The sequence below is a fragment of the Ceratotherium simum genome, chromosome 7, assembly GCF_057802395.1.
Source record: "Ceratotherium simum simum isolate JZ-2026a chromosome 7, ASM5780239v1, whole genome shotgun sequence".
NCBI lineage: Eukaryota > Metazoa > Chordata > Mammalia > Perissodactyla > Rhinocerotidae > Ceratotherium > Ceratotherium simum.
In genome coordinates this window covers 46,569,205-46,593,115 of record NC_141906.1, presented here as the reverse complement: position 1 = coordinate 46,593,115, position 23,911 = coordinate 46,569,205, and the positions used below count along the sequence as shown (strand labels likewise).

General features: G+C 38.8%; 1 protein-coding gene across 1 annotated transcript in view; it reads right to left on the bottom strand.

Moving 5' to 3' along the window:
* FAT3 (FAT atypical cadherin 3) overlaps positions 1 to 23,911 on the bottom strand; it is a 502,525-nt gene that overhangs the window by 90,924 nt on the left and 387,690 nt on the right. The window contains exons 7-9 of the mRNA XM_087433575.1: positions 22,183 to 22,322; positions 6,848 to 7,123; positions 4,210 to 4,420 (exon numbers count right to left, since the gene is read on the bottom strand). Coding sequence (XP_087289701.1) covers positions 4,210 to 4,420; positions 6,848 to 7,123; positions 22,183 to 22,322 — 627 coding nt within the window. The remainder of the gene's footprint in view (positions 1 to 4,209; positions 4,421 to 6,847; positions 7,124 to 22,182; positions 22,323 to 23,911) is intronic.

Below are 23,911 nucleotides of genomic sequence, written 5' to 3'. Positions count from 1 at the left end.
AGGTATTTATACCTAAACCAGTGCCATAATCTGCATTTTACATTATGAGAAAAAGAGTAGTAGGAATTGTTTCAGAACATTATAACGTAGTCATTTTGTTTCAGATTATCCCAAAGGTAAGCTTTGCTACAAGGAATTGGTATTGTTTCACCCTATCAAACCAACTTCATTCCGAATACTACTTTGGCGAGTGGGATTTTGTTCAGATATGAAAAATTCTCCCCAAGTCACTTTTTGCTTTGTAAGCTGTGAGGACTTTTTCTGACTACCCTTCTATTCTTCACTCCCCCACCCCCCAAAACATGCATGCATGCACAGATACAAAACTAGACATAAAAATTACAAGGCAGTTGCTCCAATCTGTAATCATTCTATTCAGCAAGTACTTGAGAGGTTTCTGGTCAGGTAGGAAACCCTTGATAATCTGAACAAGCATTGAAACCAAAGAACTTGAAGCATAACCCTTACGAAACGGAGAAACTGGCCCTCCACTTTGACATAATTGAAATGGGAAGGGCTGTGAACCGTGACGCTGTAGGAGTTTAGAGTCTGCCTCTGAAACACACAGAGCTGTGAAATCTGGGATGGCTGAGGATGAGGAAAATAAGAGAGGAGTCAAGAATGGGGAACACGAAACTTGAAGAATGTAAAGAACGTAGCTCCAAAGTAGTGGACAATGTAAAGCAGAATCCTTCACCAAGTGGCTTTCTGCTTCTTTCATCAGGCTTTTTGATACTTCTCAAAGAACTCACATGCTTGTGTGTCTAATTCTTTTAAACCAAAAGTTAAAAATGTTGAATAAAAATGAATAACATTATATCTGGATTTTTCTTTCTTTTTGAAGTTCTGTAGACAGAACTTATATGGCAGACATATAAACGGGTTGAATGTCATTATCATTAAGATAGGCTCCAGGATTGAGAGGGCAGTCATATGTGTCTATTGAAATATACAGCAAATACTGCTGTACACATACTTATTAAATAAACATTTCCATGTTTAAAATTAACAAGTCATGTTCAAATAAAATCCATTTCTATAAGATACTTGCTTATTTTTATAAGAGGTAAGTAATTTGATAAGTAAATAATAATAAAGAGGTAAAGAATTTGATTCCAGCCCCCAAGTGTGAGTATTAAACAATATTATCTTTGATGTCAGCATGATTTTTCACTTTGCCACCTAAACGTGACCATTTTGTGATGACAACAACACACAGTTCAATAATCTCATGAGCAAGCTTCATAAACAGCACCACGGAATTGAGTGTGAGTCCAACATTTGATTCGTAGACCCTCAGTAGGAGGCAGGAATCATTTCACTTCAGCATCTCAGAGGAGGGAAATATAGAGATACCTGAGCAATGGTCACCTTCCAGCAATGGCCCCAACATGCAACCCTGAATGATGAGTACAACAGAGCCAAGTCTCTCTGTGTCCAACAATTTTGATGTCCCATTCACAGTTTTCAGCTAAGTCCTCCCTCCTCGAGGCCCAGCACATTTCTTCACGCCCAGTAAGATATACATGGCAGGGATGAAGGGCAGCTTCCGACCTCAAGCAGAACTTCACAATCCTGCTGTCCCATGGCGGGTGAGCTGCTTGTTACACCCCAGGAGGCTGTGCTCACACATCAGGTCCAACGTGGGCTCTCTGTCTCTTTCCCTCTTTAACATACTGTCCCATTTCTTAGAATCCACTTCCTGCTTATTCTGTCCTGCTATACTCGAGTCCTTGGAAACTAACCTCTTGTTTTCTTGGAATCTCTGGCTTCTTATAGACTTTTGGCAACTGGGTAAAAGCTGTGCTTATCTTACTTCTTATTTATCTAGTACCCAGCACAATGCCTGGCACAAAGAAGGTGCTCCATAAATATTTGTTGAAAGATTGAGGGGAGAGGCAGATCTAAAAATGACTTTCAGTTTGCTATCTGTCTGCATCTTGGGATCCAATGTGCCCCCATCCTAACTCAGTTCTCAGTCCTGGTTTCTCCTGTACGGCCCTGTCTCGGAGGCTCCCATGAACCAGACAGAAACCTGAGCTAAATATAACAACTGAAGCTCTGCACTCGAATTCCACCTCAATCCCTCAGGTCGAAACAAAGAGCTTCTGTAGTTCCTTTAGAGGCCAAGCAGGGGAGAAAATTTATGGCCCACCAGTAAACAGAGTAAAATCTTGTTTATCTGAGGTTTGTGAGAGAACTTAAAATGTACACTTTACACAACCACTTGTCATTTGCTTCAAAATGCTGAGGCATCTGGGATCTGCCTCTCTCCTATCATGATCTGAGAAGACACCGGCTTGGCTAGGATCTGTCCAGGTCTGGTGTAGGCCTGACTGTCTGTGAGGGGGCCCACGGACCACTTGAGACTTATCGTACCCACTGAAATTCTCATTATCTTTTTACACATACTATCAAAGAACATTTTTTGAGATACCAATTATTCCTGTGGGTTTCTGGAAATTTAAATTTTCTATATAAAAGATGTTTTAAGGAAATAACTTGTCTCTCTAGTTGTAGTCAGCTGTTAAAGAAATGACTGAATTCCCTCTCTCTGCACAGCACCAGCTGTAGTCTGTGGAGGTTAAAAGATAAGGGAGGCAGTCTTTTCAGCTGAATGGTAAATTACTCTTTAAAAACCTCCAAATTGGCTTAAAAATTATCTGGCTATCTAAGAAGAGTATAAGTGGTAGCCTTAATGACAAATATAAAAAGCAAGTAGACACACCGACAAATGCTTAGAAAATGTTAAGTAAAAAAAGTAGAAATAAAACCCTATAGCTAAATGATTATAATGACGTGAAACAATGTATATGCATGAATGAACATGGGGAAAAGAAAAAATAGATAAGATTAGGAAAAAACTGTAGAAAGAACATAAAGAATTGTTGGATTTGGCGACATTTTCTGTGATGTTATTTAAATCTTCATTTCTGAAAAAGAAGTTTCGCTGTATTAATTGTGGAAACAGAGGAACAAGTATTTATAATTAAATAATAAAAAGGTCTTGCATTAAACAAGAGACTCAAAGTAGCATTTTTAAAAAAAGTATTGGTCAGGCTTTAGGTTGAAAGAAAATTCCATGGAAATCTAGAAAAGAAATGAGTGAATTCGCTTGGGGCACCTGGCTGTTATGAACCAACGTCTTTTCTTTCCTTTTTTTTTGTACAGAACTTAGACTCATATAAAATGTGGGTGCCTAATACAAGAAATAGTTTAGATTATCATTCAATGCAGTGGCTTTTTTTAAAAGAAGGTTGTTGGTCTTTCTTTTTCTGATATTTTTTAGTCCAAAACTGTCATTCTAGCATTCATATTTTAATTCAACCACTCACAAAAATGCTCCACATTTAAATCACAGGAAAGAAGCATTTCCAGTGCTGGCACGAAAGGAGATAGCATTTAGAATTATGCACGACAGACATAATGTTGCAGAAAATTTTGGAAATATGTGGCTTGAATGTTCAAAAAAGACAAGAGGGGAAGGGAAAATAGAGCAGATAAAGGATATTTGTAATTGTTAGGTTCACGGTGCTATCCCTTGCTTGGACATTCATCTCTTCCAGCATAAATGTTTTCTACCTGTCCATCTTCAAACTGTCAGTAAAGTATGGTCTTGACTTATAGGTGTTAAAATCGATTTTAAAAAATCTCAAATTTAATAGAACGAGAGCCTGTATTTATTTATTTGTCAGGTTAAGCAGGTAGTTCATTACCTGCCAACTATTCTGCTACTCTGATTGCCTCCAATGAAGTGAATTTGTGCTAACTGCGGGGGTTGAGGAATTTCTGAGCCCACAGCTCACCTACTGAAAAGTAAACAAAGACATGTAAGATTCAATTCACACAATAGTCGGGAAGCCCTCAAATGATGGAAGGATCTGGTTATTTTAGTCCGAGGCTGTGGCTTGTTGATCCATAGGTAAAAGCCACTGAGCTTATTACACATTTCTTCTCTCTTCCCCATTCCAGAAAAATCCGAGAATGACACAATAAGAGGAAACTCTTCTCTCGCTGTCAACGATGGAAAACATATTATAGAAATGCCAAGAACTTTATACACCATCATCATGCACATAGGGCAGTTGCTTGGCCAAAAAATTCATTTGGAGACGTTCCAGCAGTAACTATGTGAATTTTACATGGTGATAAATACTACTGAGGGTCGAGTGCCATGCAACACACTGCAATCTGTGCAACAGCTCTCACCTGCTTCTATGGTATATATGAGTTCTGCATTTTCCCCTTTGTCTTTGTCCAAAGCCGTCACTTGCAGAACAGCTGATCCCAGAGCAGCAGATTCAAACACAGATGCTTCATACAGTGGGTTGGTAAAATAAGGACTGTGATCATTAGCATCTTCCACATTCACAATGACTCGGGCCAAGTTTCTTCGATATGGAAACTCCTGATCTCTGACCTTTAGGCAAAATACAAGAAGCAGTAGGACTAAAATCTTAAATTGCAATCAACTCACATGGCTATGTCTGTGGTGAAAACAAAATGAGATAACGCACACAAAGTGCTTGACCCAGTCCCAAGCACACAGTAGGTGCTCAATAAATGGTGGTATAATCAAGTCAGGACACTGTGAACAAATAGAGAGCAGGGGCCACATCATCTTTATTGCTCAGCCTTATGCCTGGCCTGTGGTCTGTGCTCAGTCTGTGTTTGTGGAACTGATGCCTGGATATCACAAACACAGCACGTTCCTCTGCCCCACAACCCCCAGCCACTACCCCCTTATCATTTGTGTATACAGCTGCTAACGGAACAGTGGATGGAGGCCCTTCTGAAGGGGAAACTAAATAGTGGAATTAATGAATGCAATGTAGGCATTGTCATTCATTCATTCATTCAACATACATTTACTATCACCTATTATCTGTCAAGTCCCTGGCTTGACTCTGGAGTTTGAGCAGTGAATTAGATATAGTCCTTGCCCTTGAGAAGCTAATAGTTGAGTGGCGAATACAAACAAGTAAATAGATAGGCATAAGGCCAGGTGGTAAGTGCCAGGATGGGAGTGAGTAGTAAGAGTATCCTAATCTAGCATTCAACTTCTTCGGAGAGGCAACAAAAACAAGTAGAAGTGGTAAAATGGTGGTGGTGGCGTGGCGCACATATTATGGGCAAGAAGAGCCAATACATACAAGGCCCAGACTGAGAGGGAACACCGATTGCTGGGAAGATGAACAGAATCTAAACTTCTAAAATGTGAGACCCCCACTGTGACTTCACCAAAGAACCTTGCCTGACTGCTTTCAAGTTTCCCCTGGTTTGCGTATGGCAGAAGCTCGCAAATAATCAATTCTTTCACTCTAACCGCATGATTTTGCTATAATTTTATGTAGGACTAATCAAATGTGCGCTTTCCGTTTGCTCAATTTTAGATTCCATAACTTCAGAGAGATGTGAAGAAATTAGAAAATATACCGAGAAGAGCCATCAAAGGGAAAGGGGTTTTCAGAAATAGTTCCTAGAAGGAAGGAGCAAAAATGACTAAAATGGCTTAGGTTGGAGAAAGGCAGCATAAAGGAATTGTTTGCTCTAAATATTCAATTACATACATGATAAATGGGACAGAGTGACCAAACTGAATTTTGAGTTTGTTAAGGAAAGAATGAACAGAAATGACTTGAAGAATTGTGAGAATGGAGTTAGTCACTGGCATAATGTTTCCATCCCTGAAGAAATCACGCAAAAGTAACCCAGTGAGTGTGCTGAATTTCCCTGCCTGTAAACTGGCCTGCCACACTCAAAGACCAAGCTGGATTCCGTATTTAGGGATTACTGAAATCTAAGTCTGTTCCAACCTAATGTCCAAGGGTGCAAGGACTTTGTCTCTTATATCCTCAGTGCCTTGAATGGAGCTTGGTACCCAATGAGAAATATCTGTTGAATGAATGAATGAATTTGATGATCCTTATGAGTCCCTCTTCTGTTTCCTGGAGTCTCAGCTGGAAGCCATAGCCAAGGGCACACGCTCAAGTTTCCTCTTGTCCAGGAAGTTTTCCAGGCTTGGGAAGGAGGAGCAGCACTTAGTGGAACATTACTTTCAGCTGCTTGGGAATTGGTAGCATCTTCGTGTATTTCAGAGCCAATCAGTACACAAGATGAAGTCTCTGTCATCCTACCTGATCTTAAGGAACTTTAGGCAGTGGCTGTGGAACTGCCCATAGGGTTTTTGAGTGGCTAAAGGGACAGATTTTAGGCCATAAACTAATCAAAGATGTTTCTTATTAATCTCTACTTCCCAATTATGTGAACTTGGCAAACTTCACTCTAAAATTAAAGGCAGCTTCTCCTACATAATTTGGAGGCCCCATGAACCCAAAATCAGACTTAACACTCTCTGCAGTTTTGTGTGTTTTGGGATGAAGTCCAATGGCAACGCAATAAGTAATAAATCAGTTCTCTAAATGCTTCCAAGGACTGAGCATTGCATAGGTTGAGTAAATGATTACCCTTGTGATTAACTTCTCAAGGAACTTCTTTTAAACTTTTCCACAAAATCTTCTGGATGTGAATCAATACTACAGCCTGGGAGATTTACAGAAACATAGCCTGTTCCTTCCCTCTCAAGTCAGCCTGTCAGCAGCATTTACTGAACAGCCACTGTCTGCAGAACTCACTAATATTTCAGTTTGGCAAAAATATGGAGTCGCTATCTAACTCTAGTAATTCCTCACTGAAATAAAAGGCAAAATGAATGCAACCCTGCTGTGAAAGACCAAATTTACTACTACTTACAAAATTTAAGGGCCCTGTGCTTCTGAAGATTAAGATGTGTGTCTTGAATGGTCAATGATTCTGCTAGGAGAGCAAATTAGCAGTTTGGTCCTACCATTATGTTGAGAATGTGCTTGTCCTGAGCCTCATGGTCCAGTCTTTCGGCAGTGTAGAGCACGCCAGTGCTGGGGTCAATCCGGAATTTTCTCATACTGACGGAGTCGATGCTGCTGTGGACAGTATAGCTCAGCTTGTGCTTCTCATCTCTATCTGTGGCTTCAATCTGCAGTATCTCTGTATCTGGAAGCACATCCTCGGAAATTGTCACATCGTAATTTGGCTGAGAGAATTCTGGGCCATTATCATTATTATCCAGCACTTTGATGAATACCTATGGTTAAAAGAAGACAAGAGTGATGACCGATGCCAATTCACTCATTGCTAGTAAAAGAGGCCTCCTCCCTCTTTCCTCCCTCCATGTCTCTGGATCCTAGCTTCTAGCAGCTATCTCAATATGTAGGAAGATCTCATATGAAAACACTCTGTAATTAGAGGTTGACAATAAACCAGTAGTTCACATTAGCAGGAACATAAACTATGAGCTGATCAATATTATCACTATTAATTGAATAGCTGAGACTGCCCCAGGGGGTGATAATTCAATAGGATTATTTGAGGCACAATGTAAGAGAGCACAAGGTGACCTTAGGTTGTTAAATTCCTATTATCTTAAGTTCTTGTTATGGGCTGCCTATAGCAGGCTTGATGGGGAGGCAGTGACAGGATGGGAAGAGTAACAGAGAAGAGGCAGAGGAAAGGAAGGAGGGACCACAGAAGTGGCATTCTCAGAGCAATCCGAGCTTCTCAACTGCAGCGTCCACACACTGCGGCTCTCCTTCAGATAGGAGGTGGCTAGCAAAGAATGTGGTACTAACGACAGCTAAAATATGAAGTTCTCAAGTTCTTTTCTTTTTTTTTTTTTTTATGAGAAAGATCAGCCCTGAGTTAACATCCATGCCAATCCTCCTCCTTTTTCTCTCCAAAGCCCCAGTAGATAGTTGTATGTCATAGTTGCACATCCTTCTAGTTGCTGTATGTGGGACACTGCCTCAGCATGGCCGGACAAGCAGTGCGTTGGTGTGGGCCCCGGAAACGAATCCGGGCCGCCAGTAGTGGAGCATGCGCACTTAACCGCTAAGCCACAGGGCCGCCCCATTGTTTTCTTTTATAAAGCATTTTATTATAAAAATTTTCAGGAAGATATAAAAGTAATAGTTTAATGAACTCTCATGTATTCATCACTCAGCTTTGACAATGATCAATTGATGGCTAATCTTGGTTTGTCTATATATCCATTCATCCCCATCTGCTCCCCCATATTATTTTGAAGCAAATCCCAGTGATCATATAATTTCAGTATGTATCTCTGAAAGATACACACACACACACACGCACACACAAAATGCCATTATTGCATCTAAACAGAGAAAACAGTAATTCCTTAATATCATTAAATATTCTGTTAGTGTTCATATTTCTATAATTTTTTAACATGTTATATATGTTTGTATACATATGTATATATATTTCATAAAATGATTAAATATTATTAAAATATGATTATATTTTAATCATGATATGCAAGTAAGGTCCAAACATTGCATTTGGTTGACATGTCCTTAAACTATCTTTTTTTTGGGGGGGAAGAAGATCAGCCCTGAGCTAACATCCAATGCCAACCCTCCTCTTTTTTGCTGAGGAAGATTGTCCCTGGGCTAACATCCATGCCCATCTTTCTCTACTTTATATGGGACGCCACCACAACACGGCTTGACATGTGGTGCGTAGGCGTGCGCCCAGGATCCGAACCTGCGAACCCTGGGCGCCTGAAGAGGAGCCCACGCACTTAACTACTGTGCCACTAGGCCGGACCAGCTTAAATTATCTTTTTTTTTTTTTTTTTTTAAAGATTTTATTTATTCAGTTTTTTCCCCCCAAAGCCCCAGTAGATAGTTGTATGTCATAGGTTCACATCCTTCTAGTTGCTGTACGTGGGACTCGGCCTCACGTTGGACGGAGAAGTGGTGCCTCGGGGCGCTCCCGGGATCCGAACCCGGGCCGCCAGCATCAGAGCGCGTGCACTTAACCGCTAAGCCACGGAGCCGGCCCAAATTATCTTTTAATTTATAGGTTCTCCCTCTCTCTTTTTCTATTTCCCTGCAATTTTTATGTTGTTATGATTGGCATTGAATAAACTGAACCATTCTCTCTTTAATTCCCACAGTCTGAATTTTGCTTATTGCATCCCTGTGGTTTTGTTCTACACGTCCTCTGTCCCTGGTACCCTGTATTCCTTATAAATTCGTAGTTTGATCTAGGATGCTTGATAAGCTTCAACTTCAATTTCCTTTTTCTTCTTCTCTTTTTATTTTGACAAAAATTCCTCATGGGTGATATAGTGGACTTCCACCCGGAGAGACATAATATCTTGTTCTTTCTCTTGTTCTGTGATATTAGCAACCATTGATGATAATTACATAGGTATCATTAATTCATTAAAAATTGCAAAATAGTAATGTTTTAGTTCTATGATTTCTTCCTCACTTATTAGTTAGAATAATTCTAAAAAGAAATTCCTTTTTAATTATTTGGTTACTCTGAAGTACACTTCACATAGGAAAGGCAGGATAAATACTTAATTCTTTTCCTTTATTTATCATTTCAAAATAATGAGTTGGTTCTCCAGCTCTTCTCAAATTGACCAATGAGGTGCTTTTCTCAAGCATCATTATGAGCTCATGAGTTTAGTCACATCTAATATGCTCCTGTCCATCGCAGTTGCTATACTTATCAGTGCACAAATGGTCCTTCCTTGGCCAATGGGAGCCTCTTTACGTTGGCCCTTGAGATGTTCCGACACAATCCTAGTAGTCTTTGATAGCTTCCTTGCTTTCTAATAATTGATACTGGTAATTTTTTCTATGGTCACCTTGTACATTTTCTGCCCCATCCCTGAATTATCCATTTCTCCAAAAAGCCTTGGTTTCTTTTTAATTAGAAATGGCATTTAGAGACCATGATCTGGTGCTAGGAATGTTCATTGCTGTTGGATTTGCTACTGTGTCTAGGTTTTTTTCAGTGGACAGAGTCGGCAAAGTTTTTTGTTGTTAATAATTTTTTCATGAGTTTCTACTGATACTTCCAATTCAAAATTATGGCATCCAGGTTTTTACTTAATCTCATTCTTTTTACATCTGTAGCTCCTTTCTCCCATGCTGAAATTTCTCACGCTCAGTGACGTCATAATTATTCATTACTTTATCTGAAACACACACACAAGCCTCAGAATAACAACACCAACATTGTTACTATAATTACATTATAATTATAATCATTCAAAACAATTTAATATTATTTTGCAGTTCTTTTTGTCCTCCACTAGGGATATACAGTCAAATTAGTATGTTTAAAGTCACTTAGAATAGTTCTTCTTTGTGTAGATATGCTACCAGTTGGATACACATATATGTTCATTTGCTTCCATTTACTTTCCAAGTTTAGACTTGCTTTTTTTTTTGAGGAAGATTAGCCCTGACCTAACATCTGTTGCCAATCTTCCTCTTTTTCTTTTTTCTCCCCTAAGCCCCAGTACATAGTTGTATATCCTAGTTGTAGGTCCTTCTAGCTTTTCTGTGTGGGACACTGCCTCAGCATGGCTTGATGAACGGTAGTAAGTCTGTGCCCAGCATCTGAACCGGCGAACCCTGGGCTGCTGAAGCAGAATGCGGGAACCTAACCACTATGCCACTGGGCCGGCCCTAGACTTGCTTTTTTTAACATTTATTTTTGTTTTATATTACTTGTAAAAGTGCCAATGCTAAATTTACAAAAACGTTATAGTCAAAGAAGTTGAGCTTCTATATCTTTCTCCTTCACTGTATTCCCTCCTTTTCCCACAGGTAATCATTTTATTAATGTTATGTTTCATCCATCTATTTTGTTAATATAAACATATTGTATACATTTTTACCCAACATGCTATTTCACTTAACATTATATCAATGGTTCACAATTGGGGAAGACTTTGTCCCCCAGGGGACATTAGGCAATGTCTGGAGACATTTTTGGTTGTAACAACTAGGGAAAGGGGTGTTCCTGCAATCTAGTGGGTAAAGGGCAAGGATGCTGCTAAACATCCTAAGATGCAAAAGACAGCCCCCTGCAACAGAGAACTATCTGACTCAAAATGTCAACAGTGTCACCACTGAGAAACTCTGCATTATATCCTAAAGATCACTCCACAGCAGTATAGAGATAGTCTTCCATTGGGTAGATGTATCATAGTTAATTCAACCAGTCCTCTATCAATGTTCGTCTAAGATGCTTCCTATTTTTGCTCTTAGAGTGTACAATGAAGAGCTTTGTGCCCATGTCTTTTCATATTTTTGCTACCATATATTTGAGTCCCTAGAATTGGAATTGCTGGATCAAAGAATAAGAGCTTACACAGTTTTGTTAGATATTTCTATATTCCCCTTCCCAAAAGTTTCACCATTTTGCATTCCCATAGCAATGTAGAAGAATGACTGTCTTCCCACCGCCTTGCCAACGGAGTATGTAGTAAAATTTCTGGCTTTCTGGCAAATCTGATAGATGAGAAATGGCATCTCAGTGTAACTTTTAACTTGCCTTTGTCTTATTATGAGTGAAATCGAGCATATTTTCAGATGTTTAAGAGCCATTTGCATTTCTTTTCCTGTTACAACTATTTATATCAGCTCATTGGCTTAGAAGGCCTTTACCTTCTTTATTTTTGGAAGCATGGTGATATAAATTGCAAATATGTTTTCAATTTTGTCATTTATCTTTATTTTGCTCATGGTGATTCTTTGCCATGCAAAAGTTTTTATTTTTATTTTCATGTAGTTGAATACAACAATCTTTTCCCTTATTGTTTCTGGATGTTAAGTAATAGTTTAGAACATTTTCTATACTTTCGGATTATAGGTGAACACACTCAATTTTTGAAAATAGCACTTATATGCTTCCTTTTCTTACATTTACATCTCTAATCCATTTGGAATTTCTCCTGGTATATTTTGTGAGGACTGGATCTAGTTTTATTTTTTTTTCCACATGGCTCTTCCGTTTATTTCAAGGACACATTTTAGAAGACTATCACTTCCCTATTGACTTGAGGAGCCACTTTTATTGTGCACTAAATTTACATATGCAAATGGTATATTTCTGGCTTTTCTATTTTGTTCCATTGGTTTATCTGTATTTTCATGCATCAATATCAAAAGATTTTAATTATGGAGGTTTTATAGTATGTTTTAATTGTTGGGAAATGCTAGGCCTACTCTTTGTTCTTTTTCAGAGTTTTTCTGGCTATCTTTGCTTGCTCTTCCAAATGAACTTTATAAACAACCTGTACAGCACCTGACAAATACTTGATAGCATTTTAAATTGGGATCATGTTAAAAGTGTAGGTTAATTAAGGGAGAAGAGATTTCTTTATGATGGAGTCTGCCTATCCAAGAATATAGTTTGTCTTGTTTCATTTGTTCACATCTATTTATCCCTTCATCTGGTGATGGGAACTTGAGTTGCTTCCAAGTCTTGGCTAATGTGAACGCTTTTTAAAGTTTATAAATGTGCTATCCTAAAGGGGGTTTCCTTTTTTGTTACATCTTTTCACTGTTTTTTTTTTTTTTTTTTGGTTATATATGTAGGATATTGATTTTTGTATGTTAAACTTCTCATAACCTGGAACTTTACCAAATTTTCCTATCATTTGCAGTAGTTTTTCTATTCACTCTTTTGAGTTTTTCAGATATATAATTATACTATATGCAAATAGAGACAGTTTTACCCTTTTCTTTACAATTCTTATAACATAAATTGCTTTATTTATCTAATTGCATTGGCTAATACTTAAAGCACGATGTTAAAAAGTAGTGGAAATGGTGATATTGTTGTCTTATTCCTAATAAGAAAGCCTTTAATGATTCTTCATTAAATAATATGCAGGCATTTGGCTATATTCTAGACAATTATTTACTTTTGAAAATAAACTTAGACCATGGGTATTCTTATAAATAGCTGTGCTGTCCCTCACTTTGGTACAGATGTGCTTTTTCAAGTGAGAGAAAAAAGGTGGTGCTATGGTTTCTGTGCCAGGGCGACTTGCCTATGGGAGTGAGCCTGACATGGGGACAAGCTTTGCCTGTAGTTTGTGGTAGAAAAAGGGTGAGACGTGTGCCTATAGAATTTTGAGTATTGTTTTTATCTCCACTGTAGTTGGAAAGCCCTACTAGATTCTTTGAATGTCAATTCTTTCCTTGAAAAAGTCCAACTTAACTCAGTCAAGATGCTAAAATATTTGTGTTCACAGAAGCAGTTATAGTAACGGGATAAAAAGCCTTTCCAGCCAGCAAGCCTGCCCTGACCTTCGTGAAGTTTCAAAGTTGATGTGCTCTTGAAAAGCTTGCCTCTTTTTGCTTGCTTTGTCCTGAGCCTAATCTACAGTCAGAACAAGTGTTTCTCTGTAAAAGACTTCCTTCTCCTCATTTGCTTTTTATTTCCCACAGTTGGGGCCATTTGTGAGCTCCTGAACTAACAAACAAAGCAAAGTAACTCTCAAAGATGTTGTGTTCAAAATGGTAATTGAAAGGCCTAAAGAAGTACAATGGAATCAAAGCAGGAGGAAACCTGAATGTAGGAAGTCTCTTCAGAGCTGGTTTCAATGCTGCCCACCACAAACACTTGGGGTTTTGCAGGCTCGTTGAAGCTCAGTCTGGGCAGATGCCAAGGCTGGCTTTACAAAGGCTCATGCATGAAGTGTCCATGGGGTGAGTTATAGGGTAAGGCCTCTGTCGTTTATTAGAACCAATTAAGTCCTAAATTACCGAAATTCTGTTCTGCCTCTGTTGGCATTTCAAAACCATATTTAAAACATTCTATAGCTGTGATTTCAAGGGTGATGCCCCTTGTATTCTTCCCAAGCTTACAAGTTCTGTTTTTGAATGTATTAGTAGAAAAATCAATCAGCTTGTGCTTTTTCAGTTTATAAACGTGTATAATATTCGTTTCTTAAACTTTATTATCTCTCGTTTACCAGTGGGGAAAATGAGAATAGGAGAAGTTAAGGGATGTGCCCAAAGTCACAATGGCAAGGCCAGACTCAAACCAGGTCTGGTGGAGTCAAATTCTGTATTCATTCCATATACCATTTCCATGTGCGCTTAGATTATAGATGTACATAACATATATGTGAAAAAATATGTGTGCAAATATTATGTATCTTGCTATACAGAAATCTTCATTTACAAAATAGGTAACTGACATGACCATTCTCATTTCAGGAACATTAATCATGAGATTATTCTAAATAGAAAGTTTGCTGCCTTTAAAATTGGAATCCATTTTCAAAAATTGATTTATTCATAAGTTGTCATGCACAGATCTATGACATACAGTGAAATTTTATCATTATTTTTTTTTAACAGAAAGTCTCACGTTAGAGTTGGCTGGCTGCTTTGTTTTTATCTATATATAAATTGCACTTGTTCCAGCATTTTCCTAATCTACGTACACAAGGAACTTTTGGGCTAGGGTCTTTGTTTCACCTGCTAAGAGGGAGATGATGCTAAAGGAGATGAAAGAAAGTCCTTGATGAGGGAGGTGTCCCTTGGGAGTACCTTGATCTAAGGAATGATGGAGCAGCTTTAGCAAAAGTGTTTGTTCCCACTCTTCCCTATCTCCACCTATTCAGCAGGTGCAAGGTGAAAGGAAGGGTTAAGACAAAGTACAAATTTTTAAGGTCAAGTCTGCTTTTTAAGGAAGTAGGCTTAAGTTAGGAACTCCCAACACGTCACATCCCAACACAAAAGAGGAATAGAATCCTCATGGCTGTGGAGAGTAAGGCTAACCTTAGGAATGCAGGTCACAGACCTCCCAGCCCCAGCAAATACAGACCTTTTGGCAGACTTTGTGGCCAATCTCAATTAACTGCCTTTGTGGGGCTTAAGAATTTTGGAGATTATCTGAAAGAAATTTTTTTTTTTCGTGAGGAAGATCAGCCCTGGGCTAACATCCATACCAATCCTCCTCTTTTTGCTGACGAATACTGGCCCTGAGCTAACATCTATTGCCAATCCTCTTCCTTTTTTTTCCCCCCTTTTCTCCCCAAAGCCCCAGCAGATAGTTGTATGTCATAGTTGCACATCCCTCTAGTTGCTGTATGTGGGATGCTGCCTCAGCATGGCCAAACAAGTGGTGTGTCGGTGCGCGCCCAGGATCTGAACCCGGGCCGCCAGTAGCCGAGGGCGTGCACTTAACCGCTAAGCCACTGGGCTGGCCCTGAAAGAGATTTTTAATTTCAGGTTTGGCTATGGAACATACAAATACAAGCTGATTTTCATATCTTTATACATCAAAGCAGGACTTGAATAAGAAAAGCATATTAAAATGACAAAAGCATATATCATGAGTCCCTGAATCAAATCAATGTAATTTTTAGATTATTATTTGGGCATGAATATGTCTGCTGTCTTTCATGAATAACAATAAAAGGCACATGCATAATATTTTATAGTTATCAGGTGTATTATTCCAATTTTACATTGAGAATGAGACTGTAGTAATAAAACCCGCATATGTCCAGCATGTCACAGATCTCAAGGACCTTCTCATAATATTTTATTCTTATGACAACTCATGAGGTATGTAAGGTCTTATCCCCATTATGAAAAAGAAACTGAGTCTTACAGAGACAGAGATACCTTCTGTGGTAACACGGACAACAATTGGTTAAATGCCAACTTAGACTTGAGTCATCTGATTCTGAGTGCTCCTTCTACTACACCAAATGCTTTCCATAATGAATTAAATTGTGTATTTTGTATATATAGATGTATAGTAGAAAGTACTTGAGATGGTATATGATTTTGAGAAGGAAGAATTGGGTTTCTACCTCTTTACCTGTGTACACTTAGGGTGGCCACCTAACCAGTCTGTGCCTGTTTCTCACTGGAAAACACTTGATTTAACTACTCCCAGGGTAGCAGGGAAATGAAGCTTAAAAATGAAGCTTGTTGTGTTATGCAAATACCAAGTGTTATATATTACTATGTATTTTCATCCATTGATCCTTTGGAAGAGCCATGCTCTAGATTTGCTTAAATTTGCTATGAAGATGCAGTAGCTCATACTGGTTTGGCAGATGTATGGAAAAAGTTGTTAAAATTCATAATTTCTCATTCTTGGTAATGTGTGTTTCTGTGGCCCATAAGCTCAGCGGGTTGAAGTGAGGGCTATGAGGGGACTGGGGTATTTTGCTCTCTTCCCAGCATGTATGGCTGGCTATGAGACATTCTAATGGCCACAGGTGGCGTCATGTTCCCAGGCAGCCATCTTAAAAAGTGTCCCCCTCATAACTAGTAGAGCCAGATGAGTTTCCTCTCCTGCTTTAGAATAGGTAGCAAAGATTTAATCTTGCCCTTGAGAGGCAGCACGGGGTGGTGGTTGAGAGGGCAGGCTCTGGAATCCAGCTGCCTGCCTCTGAACCCTGATCTACTCAAGTTTCTTAATCTTGCTTTGCCTCAATTTCCTTATCTGTAAAATGGGGATGACAACAGGGGATTAGTTTCCTATTTTTACTATAACAAATCACCACAAACTTAGCAGTTTAAAACAGCACCCATTTATTTTCTCCTAGTTCTGCAGGTGAGAATACTGAGTATGGTGTGGCTTAGAGTCTTACCAGCTCGAAATCAAGGGGTGGGCAGGGATGTGTTCCTTTCTGGAAGCTCTGGAGATGAATCAGCTCCAAGCTCATTCAGGTTGTTGGTCAAATTCAGTTCCCTGAGATTATAGGCCTGAGGTCCCCATTTCCTTGCCGGCTGTCAGCAGGAGCCTCTCTCAGCTCCTAAGGCCACCTGCCTTTCCTATCATGTTGCCCCTTCCATACTTAAACAAAGGATGATGTTTCAAATCCTGTCACATTTGGAATCTCTGACTCCCTCTTTTGCTGCCTCTCTTCCGTCTCAGGCTAGAGAAAAGTTATCTGCTTAAGGCCTCATGTGGTTAGATTGGGCCCACCTGGATAATCTAGGATACTCTCCTTGTCTTAAAATCTGTAAACTTAATTACATCTGCAAAGTCCCTTTTGCCATGTAACTAACATATTCACAAATTCTGAAGACTAGGATGTGGACATCTTTGGGGGGAGCATTCTGCCTACCAGAAATAGTACCTGCTTCATAGAGTAATTGTGAGAGTTAAATGAGTTTGTTTTTGAATATCATATAAACACTTGGGTTTTTATCTATTTCCTGTGTTTCTGTCCACTATAGTCATTATCTGTTTTCATGGTCAAATTATCCCATCTTTGACCAGTGGAAGACCGTTCAAGTTGCCTCTTGTCACCTATTAACAGAATTCCACTGCCTTTTCTGGCAGGATAAGATGCCCAGGCTCCTGCCCCAAACCTGGAATCAGCTATTTCTACAAGGAATCCTGGTTCCTTTCCATGGGAAATTGTATGTAAAGACCACAGTCTGGGCACTAGGGGTAGAATCCCTCTTAAAATAGATTTGTAGTGCTCCTGTATGTTTGGACAACAACCTCATCCTCGTTGGCATCTCATTATTCTCGTTCTGTATAGGCCTCTGGTTCCACTTGGATATTCCCCCTTCCCTCTTATAACAGCCAGTGCTACTGTGATTCCTCACCTTTCCTCCAACTAGACTGGACCACCTCTCTCTACCCTTTCATCCTTCCCTTCTAAGCCAGACACCCTTGCTCATCTCTTGGCTTCTAAGACATGAGAGTGGGGAATACTTCTGTAATGTTGAAGAATAGTGGTACCCTTTTCTTCACAGACTATTTCTATTTTTTTATTTCTTGAAGGGAGTTAACCTCCTGTTTGCTATCCAGGGGTTTGGTAGACAAACTTAGTCTCCTTTCTTAACCCAGAACAACAGTGCTTTGAACCACCATGGAAACAGCCAGCCCAGTCACCAGAGCAGGGAAGCTTTATAAAACCAACAATCCTCTCAGGTGTGTGTGTTTCCTGGTAAGCATGGGTAGTTCCATGTTGAAATTTTTAACTAGAGTTTCCAAGTAACGAAAGTGTTGAGGAGTTAGTTTATCTTAATCATTTTTAGGGCACATACCCGTTTGAACACCTGATGAAAACTAAGGATCTACTCTCTAAAAAAATATACATATACACCGAAATTTATCAACAATTTCACGAGGACAATTTTTTGAGGACCTCTCAGGACCTCAAACTATCTTACAGAGTTTAAGTTGTTTGCACAACTGGGTCCCAATTTGCCTTGGCTTGTTGGAGGCAGCAGGATTTGGAGGTGGGGCAGGGGTCTGGACAGGATGGAACAGGGCTGGAACCAGGGTTCCAGTTTTAAATCTCTCTATTCAACACTATTCATTCTATGTTCTAGAGCAATGCTGTTTCTGGTTCCAGTTATGAACTATATGTTACCATTCCAGGACATTATACATGTAGAAATTGGGAGTAAGCTTTTAAAGACTTGGGATAATTCTTAGAACACAGAAAGCACTCAAAAATGTTGGCTGGTTTTAGGCAAAGAGAAGACTGTCAAAGAGCCATCAAAGGTGGCCATCCTGGGAGGGGGCATCAGGAACTAGGAAAAGACCACTAACATATCCTGGGTCTGGTATGCTCATGGAGCCTTCGACAAATTCTACCTGGTTTGATCTGCATTGAGGGTGCCTTAATGGATCATCTCGCACTTTCCACCTCTGGACAAGTCAGAAAGTGTCCAGAATAGTCCTCCACTAAAGGCCTGGGATGTAGCACTGGATCATCCTCTTCATCAGAGCCCTTATTTCTCACAATAACCTGTGAGGCAGCCCCTATGATACAATTGCTCAGAGAGGCTAAGTGATGACAGTAATAAAAAGAGTATCAGTAGCTGGTATTTATTGAGAACTTACGATGTTTAGTTCTCATGCTAATACTCTGTATGTATAAACTCATGTAATCCTTACAGCAACTCTAATGATGTAGGTATTGGTATCCCCATTTTACAGATGAGGGGACTAGGGTGCAGAGAAATTAAGTGACCTGCACCTGGTGGAGGTGACTCAGCTGGCAAGTGGCAGAGTTGGGATCAGGACACGGATTTATCTGCTACAAAGCCCGTGCTGTCAAGTACTATGCTATATTATATAAAGCACAATAATAGACTTCATAAAATCCACAACTATTTTATGCAGAGGCCCTTGTCCATCTTGCCAGGATGTTTCTGTAAATGTTGGGATGCTTTGCTTTAGCATTTAGTTTACCTGAATCTTTATAACTTGAAATCCACAGAACCTTTTTACAGTCTATACTCACACTAGGGAATCTCAGTAAGGAAAAGGATGTTTACTTGTCACCAGATAGTGTAGCTCTGAGGCACAAGAATCCTACGAGAGTTGGGAGAACAGGACAAAACTGAGGATGAAGGCAGGGTTTTCATGTAGACACAGAGATCCCTGAGGCTCTGATTTACTTGACATTTATGAAGTAAAATCCAACATGTTGTTTATGGCTGATTTGAAGCCCATGTCCTACCACATTTTATGATTCCAAACGAACAAAGTAGAGAATAGTTCCCAAAGGAAAACTGAACAGGTGTTTTTGGGCTACAGGACATCTATTTAGTTATATGGTGAAGGCTATCTGTTTGATGGTGAAATCATTAAGTTGCCTAGGGTCATGGGTTGGAGCGTGCTTTAATGGTTTCTAAGAGAAATCAAGAATGCCTTTTCTTCCCAAAACATCCTTTTGTAAACATGTCCTTGACACTGAGGGCGTTGACTAACTCAGAGAAATGCTCCTGTCACTACTGCCAGAGGACCTCTGGGCAATGTGAGCAGAGCCCTGGACTGGCAGAGGCTTGTGGGTATTTAGGCCAGAACACAGCCGCATAGACAGAGACATGGTTTTCTGATGGTAATGACAATGGCACACACGTTTATCTCTGGAAACTGTTAGTTCTCACATCTTGAGAGGGTCATAGCCCTAGAGACCAGAGTGAGTTGTAAGCTTTTGACAAGAAAATCTCTTGAAACTCTTTATTAACATCCTTATCTTGGCCTTGCCAAGGGGAACCTCCAAGTTCAGGCCAGTTCTCAAACTCCTTCCGAACTTCTCTGGAGATAGTCTAACTGTACATTAGTTTGAAATAAAATCAATAAAAGCGAGACTTGAACAACGTGTACATTGAAAGTCTTGTAATATATGCTTCCATAGTAATTTTTAAAAAGTGGGTGCATATCAGTCATCTGCTTTTAAAATTCTGAATCTCTGTGACCTCAGGCATCTTGTACAGCTCTAGCACATGGTATGAACTCAAGAAATATTTGTGAAATAAATGCTGTTAAATGACCTCTTATCTGGTCCTAACGAAATTCAAAAATAAAAATTTCATTGATATTTTTTTTTTGGTTAACATGAATCAGTTGTGTGCTTCGAGGATCCAGCATTCCTGCCATATAGGCCCTGTTGAATATGTAGTATCTACTATTCATTCACTCATTCTGAAGATATTTAATGTGTATCTTTAACATTCTGGGCTTACTGAATTACCAATTCATTCAACTGTTATAAAACCCTGGAGAAAAGTATGGAAATGAATATGGTTCCATGCTTTGTTTGTATTTTATTCAAATATGTCTTGTGTTTTTAAGTGGTGCTAAAATGTTGCGATTGGATATGCTAAAACATGGCTAATTTAAAAAGCCTAATTTAAATTCCCATTTAAAGTGAATGAGCACTAAAGTCTTAGCAATCCTGCAAGTGGGTTGTTGTGTATTAGTCTTTGGGCTTGCTTTTAGATTGTGTGATTCTCATAGGATCTCAACCTTGGGGGCCTTTCCAGTTGTCTTTAGTTTAGTTTTGAAAATTCTCTGAAGCAGTATGAATTTACGTAGGGTGACTATATAATTTATTACCCTCACTGGGGCAGTTTTGGGAGTGAATGAGATACCATTAATTATTATGCCAGTACAATAGGTATAAATGGGATTCTCTCAGGCAAATAGGGTCATATGGTCATCCTAGGAATGGACATGGGTTGAAGGACCAGGAGTCGTCACATACTGACTGCCTTATCATACGCATGTCACTTCCCCTTTCCGGGTTTCAGTTTATTCAAATGAAAAGTAAAAGGGGTATACTAAAACAAACCCTATTGTTTCCTTAAAATTCCACCATTCTATGATTACAAGCAGACTCAAAGGGAAGAGTCTCATATTTTTGGAACAAGCTTCAAACTAAGAGGCAGCTGGGTAGACAAGCACATAAATCCTCCTCTCCCCTTTTTAAAACTACATGGTTACAAAAGCTTATATCATATGTTAAATAAATCAGCACTTGCTTACTTCAGGGTTGGCAAAAATTTCATCTTCACTACCTGAAGCATTGTGTTGAGAAGGATTCTGAGGACACATCTGGGCTCAGCGAGAAAAAGGACCTTGATCAATTAGTGGTGGCGTCTGGGGTCATGGGAATGGGAGATAGAGGCAGGGAGGATGGGAAGGGCTACAGGATGTGTGTGTGTGCCCATCCTCTACCATAACTGGCCTAAAGTCTCTGGTGTTAAAATACAAAACAAAAACATCTTCTCATATTTAGGGTAAATCTGCCCCATCTTGATAGCTAACATTGTGTTAGTTTCACCCAGAGATTTTCTCCTCCTCCTTGCTCTCAGTGTCTTTTCATAAGCACTCAAGTAGTGGCGTACAAGCGAGGGTCCTCAACCCTGGCTGCATGTTAGAATCACGTAGGATCTCTGTGGGTGAGACCCAGGCTTCACTGGTTTTAACAACTGCCCCCTCCCCTGCCCCAACAGACCCACAACTAGGGGATTCTACTGTGCACCTAGGATAAAGAACCTCTGGCACAGAGGCTGGGTGGGAGTCGGGGCATCTAGATCTCAGTCCTTCTTCTTTATTAAGGCTGTGTGACCTTGGATATACTGCTTAGCTTATCTTAGTTTGTAAAATGAATTTGGACTCTCAGGTATTTTCTAGCTCTAACTTTCTGTGACTAAAAAATGAGGGGTGAAGAACATCACTCTGTGTTAACTCAGACGATATAGATATCCTCCTCTTCGTAAATTCAAGGAAAGCTGACTTTGTTGTCAGTGAGATAAATCTGCAGTAAATGATCAGGAGACAAATACATATCACTCTTCCATGCAGGAACAATCACAACTTCTTAAAAGAGGAAGCTAAGTTATACAATACCGTTGATAGAATCCTTTTTCTAGGTTGTTCTCTCAAATGACTTCTTTTAAACACTAGAAATCCGTGGACATAATTTACTACTTCCAATACATATCTTAGTTGCTTGCGCCTCTGACTTGAGCAGCTCTTTCAGGATTCCCACTACTTAGTAATTCGACATCTTACCTGAGTGACAGCAACATTTGTTCCATCGGTGACTTCCACGCTCATGTTATAGATGGACCTCTGCTCCGCATCCAAAGGTTTTGCAATGACAATAGTCCCAACACCCTTCTCTGCGTCAAAAGAGCTGTCAAAATTCCCCCCTGACGATTTCACAAAAACAACATGAAATTAGCATATCTGAGAAGTTATTATGTGTATTGAAGCATATCGCTTTAAAGGGAGCTCTTATATAGAAATATTTTTTGACAGGCATCCCTATGGCTCAATTTTGTACATCTTAAATGGGACTTATTTATTTCTAAGTTAATTCATATTTCAAAACACAGCCTCTACAATGCATAACAAATGTCACAAAAAAAGAATGTATCAAACCTCAGCACTAATGTTGGAGTACTGAAGCATAAACTGACTCCATAAAATATTTAGAAAGCTGAAGGCCCTTCAACCCCTTGTGACTTCCATGCTAGGAATCTATAGACCCTTTTGCTTTTCCAAAGTAGATTAAATTCTAAGTAAACAAATAGTCCAATTATTATTAACAAAAATGAGTATATACTCTTAAATCTATTCCAGGATTGATGGTAAACATTTGGTTGGTAGAGTTCATATTCCCTCAATTAGATGTCAGAAATAAAATTATAAATACTAGAAAATAAAAAAAATAAAAAAATTGAATTTCACATTAAAAATTCTATATCTGCAAATTGGGATATATATATATATATCCATATATAGAATTTTTTTTTTTTGTCATCTTGACAGTGTGAATTATATTTTCTCCCAAAAGGAGAGGGTTTATGGGAGATTTACAAAATAAAATCTGGAAAGAAGTAGAGGAAAATATCAGCTTATATAACATCAACTTAAATTAATATACAAGTTTAGAAAACTTTACTTTTCACACCCTGGACCAGGTATGATTCACGATGTGTGAATAATGTGCTTAAGACAACATAGGCCTTGTTGAAATTACAGTAGATGTTTCCATCTTTGTGAACCAAAGTGCACTTTATGATCTTTCCAAAAATGAAAGATTTTTTAACTGGGAGAGAAGATAGTGGTATAAATGCTGGAATGATTTTAATTAAATATCAGTATATGTTCACAAGCTATTTATTTGATTCTGAAATTTCATGATCTTAATTAATTTTGTTCTTGGACATTAATTTTATTTAATTATAGCACATAGGGCAATGCAATTATTGAATTTCATATTTTAGAAAAGAAATCTTGGCTTCTCTTACATTCAACGTTTCTTTGCATTTGATTTTGCTGATCAATCAATAATACCATATACCATTTCTATGATACTACAATTACAAATGGGCAGATGAGTTAAGAGAAAGGAGAATTTTACCTGAATTACTAGAATTTGACATATAGTGACACAAAATAAATAATATGGTTTACTTCAAAAAAAATATGGTCATATATATTTCAAATACTTATTGCTTGCAGCTGTCATATACACTTAAGATAATTTAATTGCTAGAGAGAACATAATTGCCCTTGACATTTAATTAAAGTTATGGAGGTACCGGGGTACCAGAGAATTGCTTGGAAATGATATATTTTTCAAAAACTTCATCTAAAAAGAGACTCATCTTCCAATTAATATCTTTAATTGATTTACTGAGGAGTGCTAAATGTTAACTCCAAAAAAGGTCTTTTGAAGAACAGGATAAGGAGAAATGGGAGGAAATCTGGGCTGAAAGGGAACAAGCCTTAG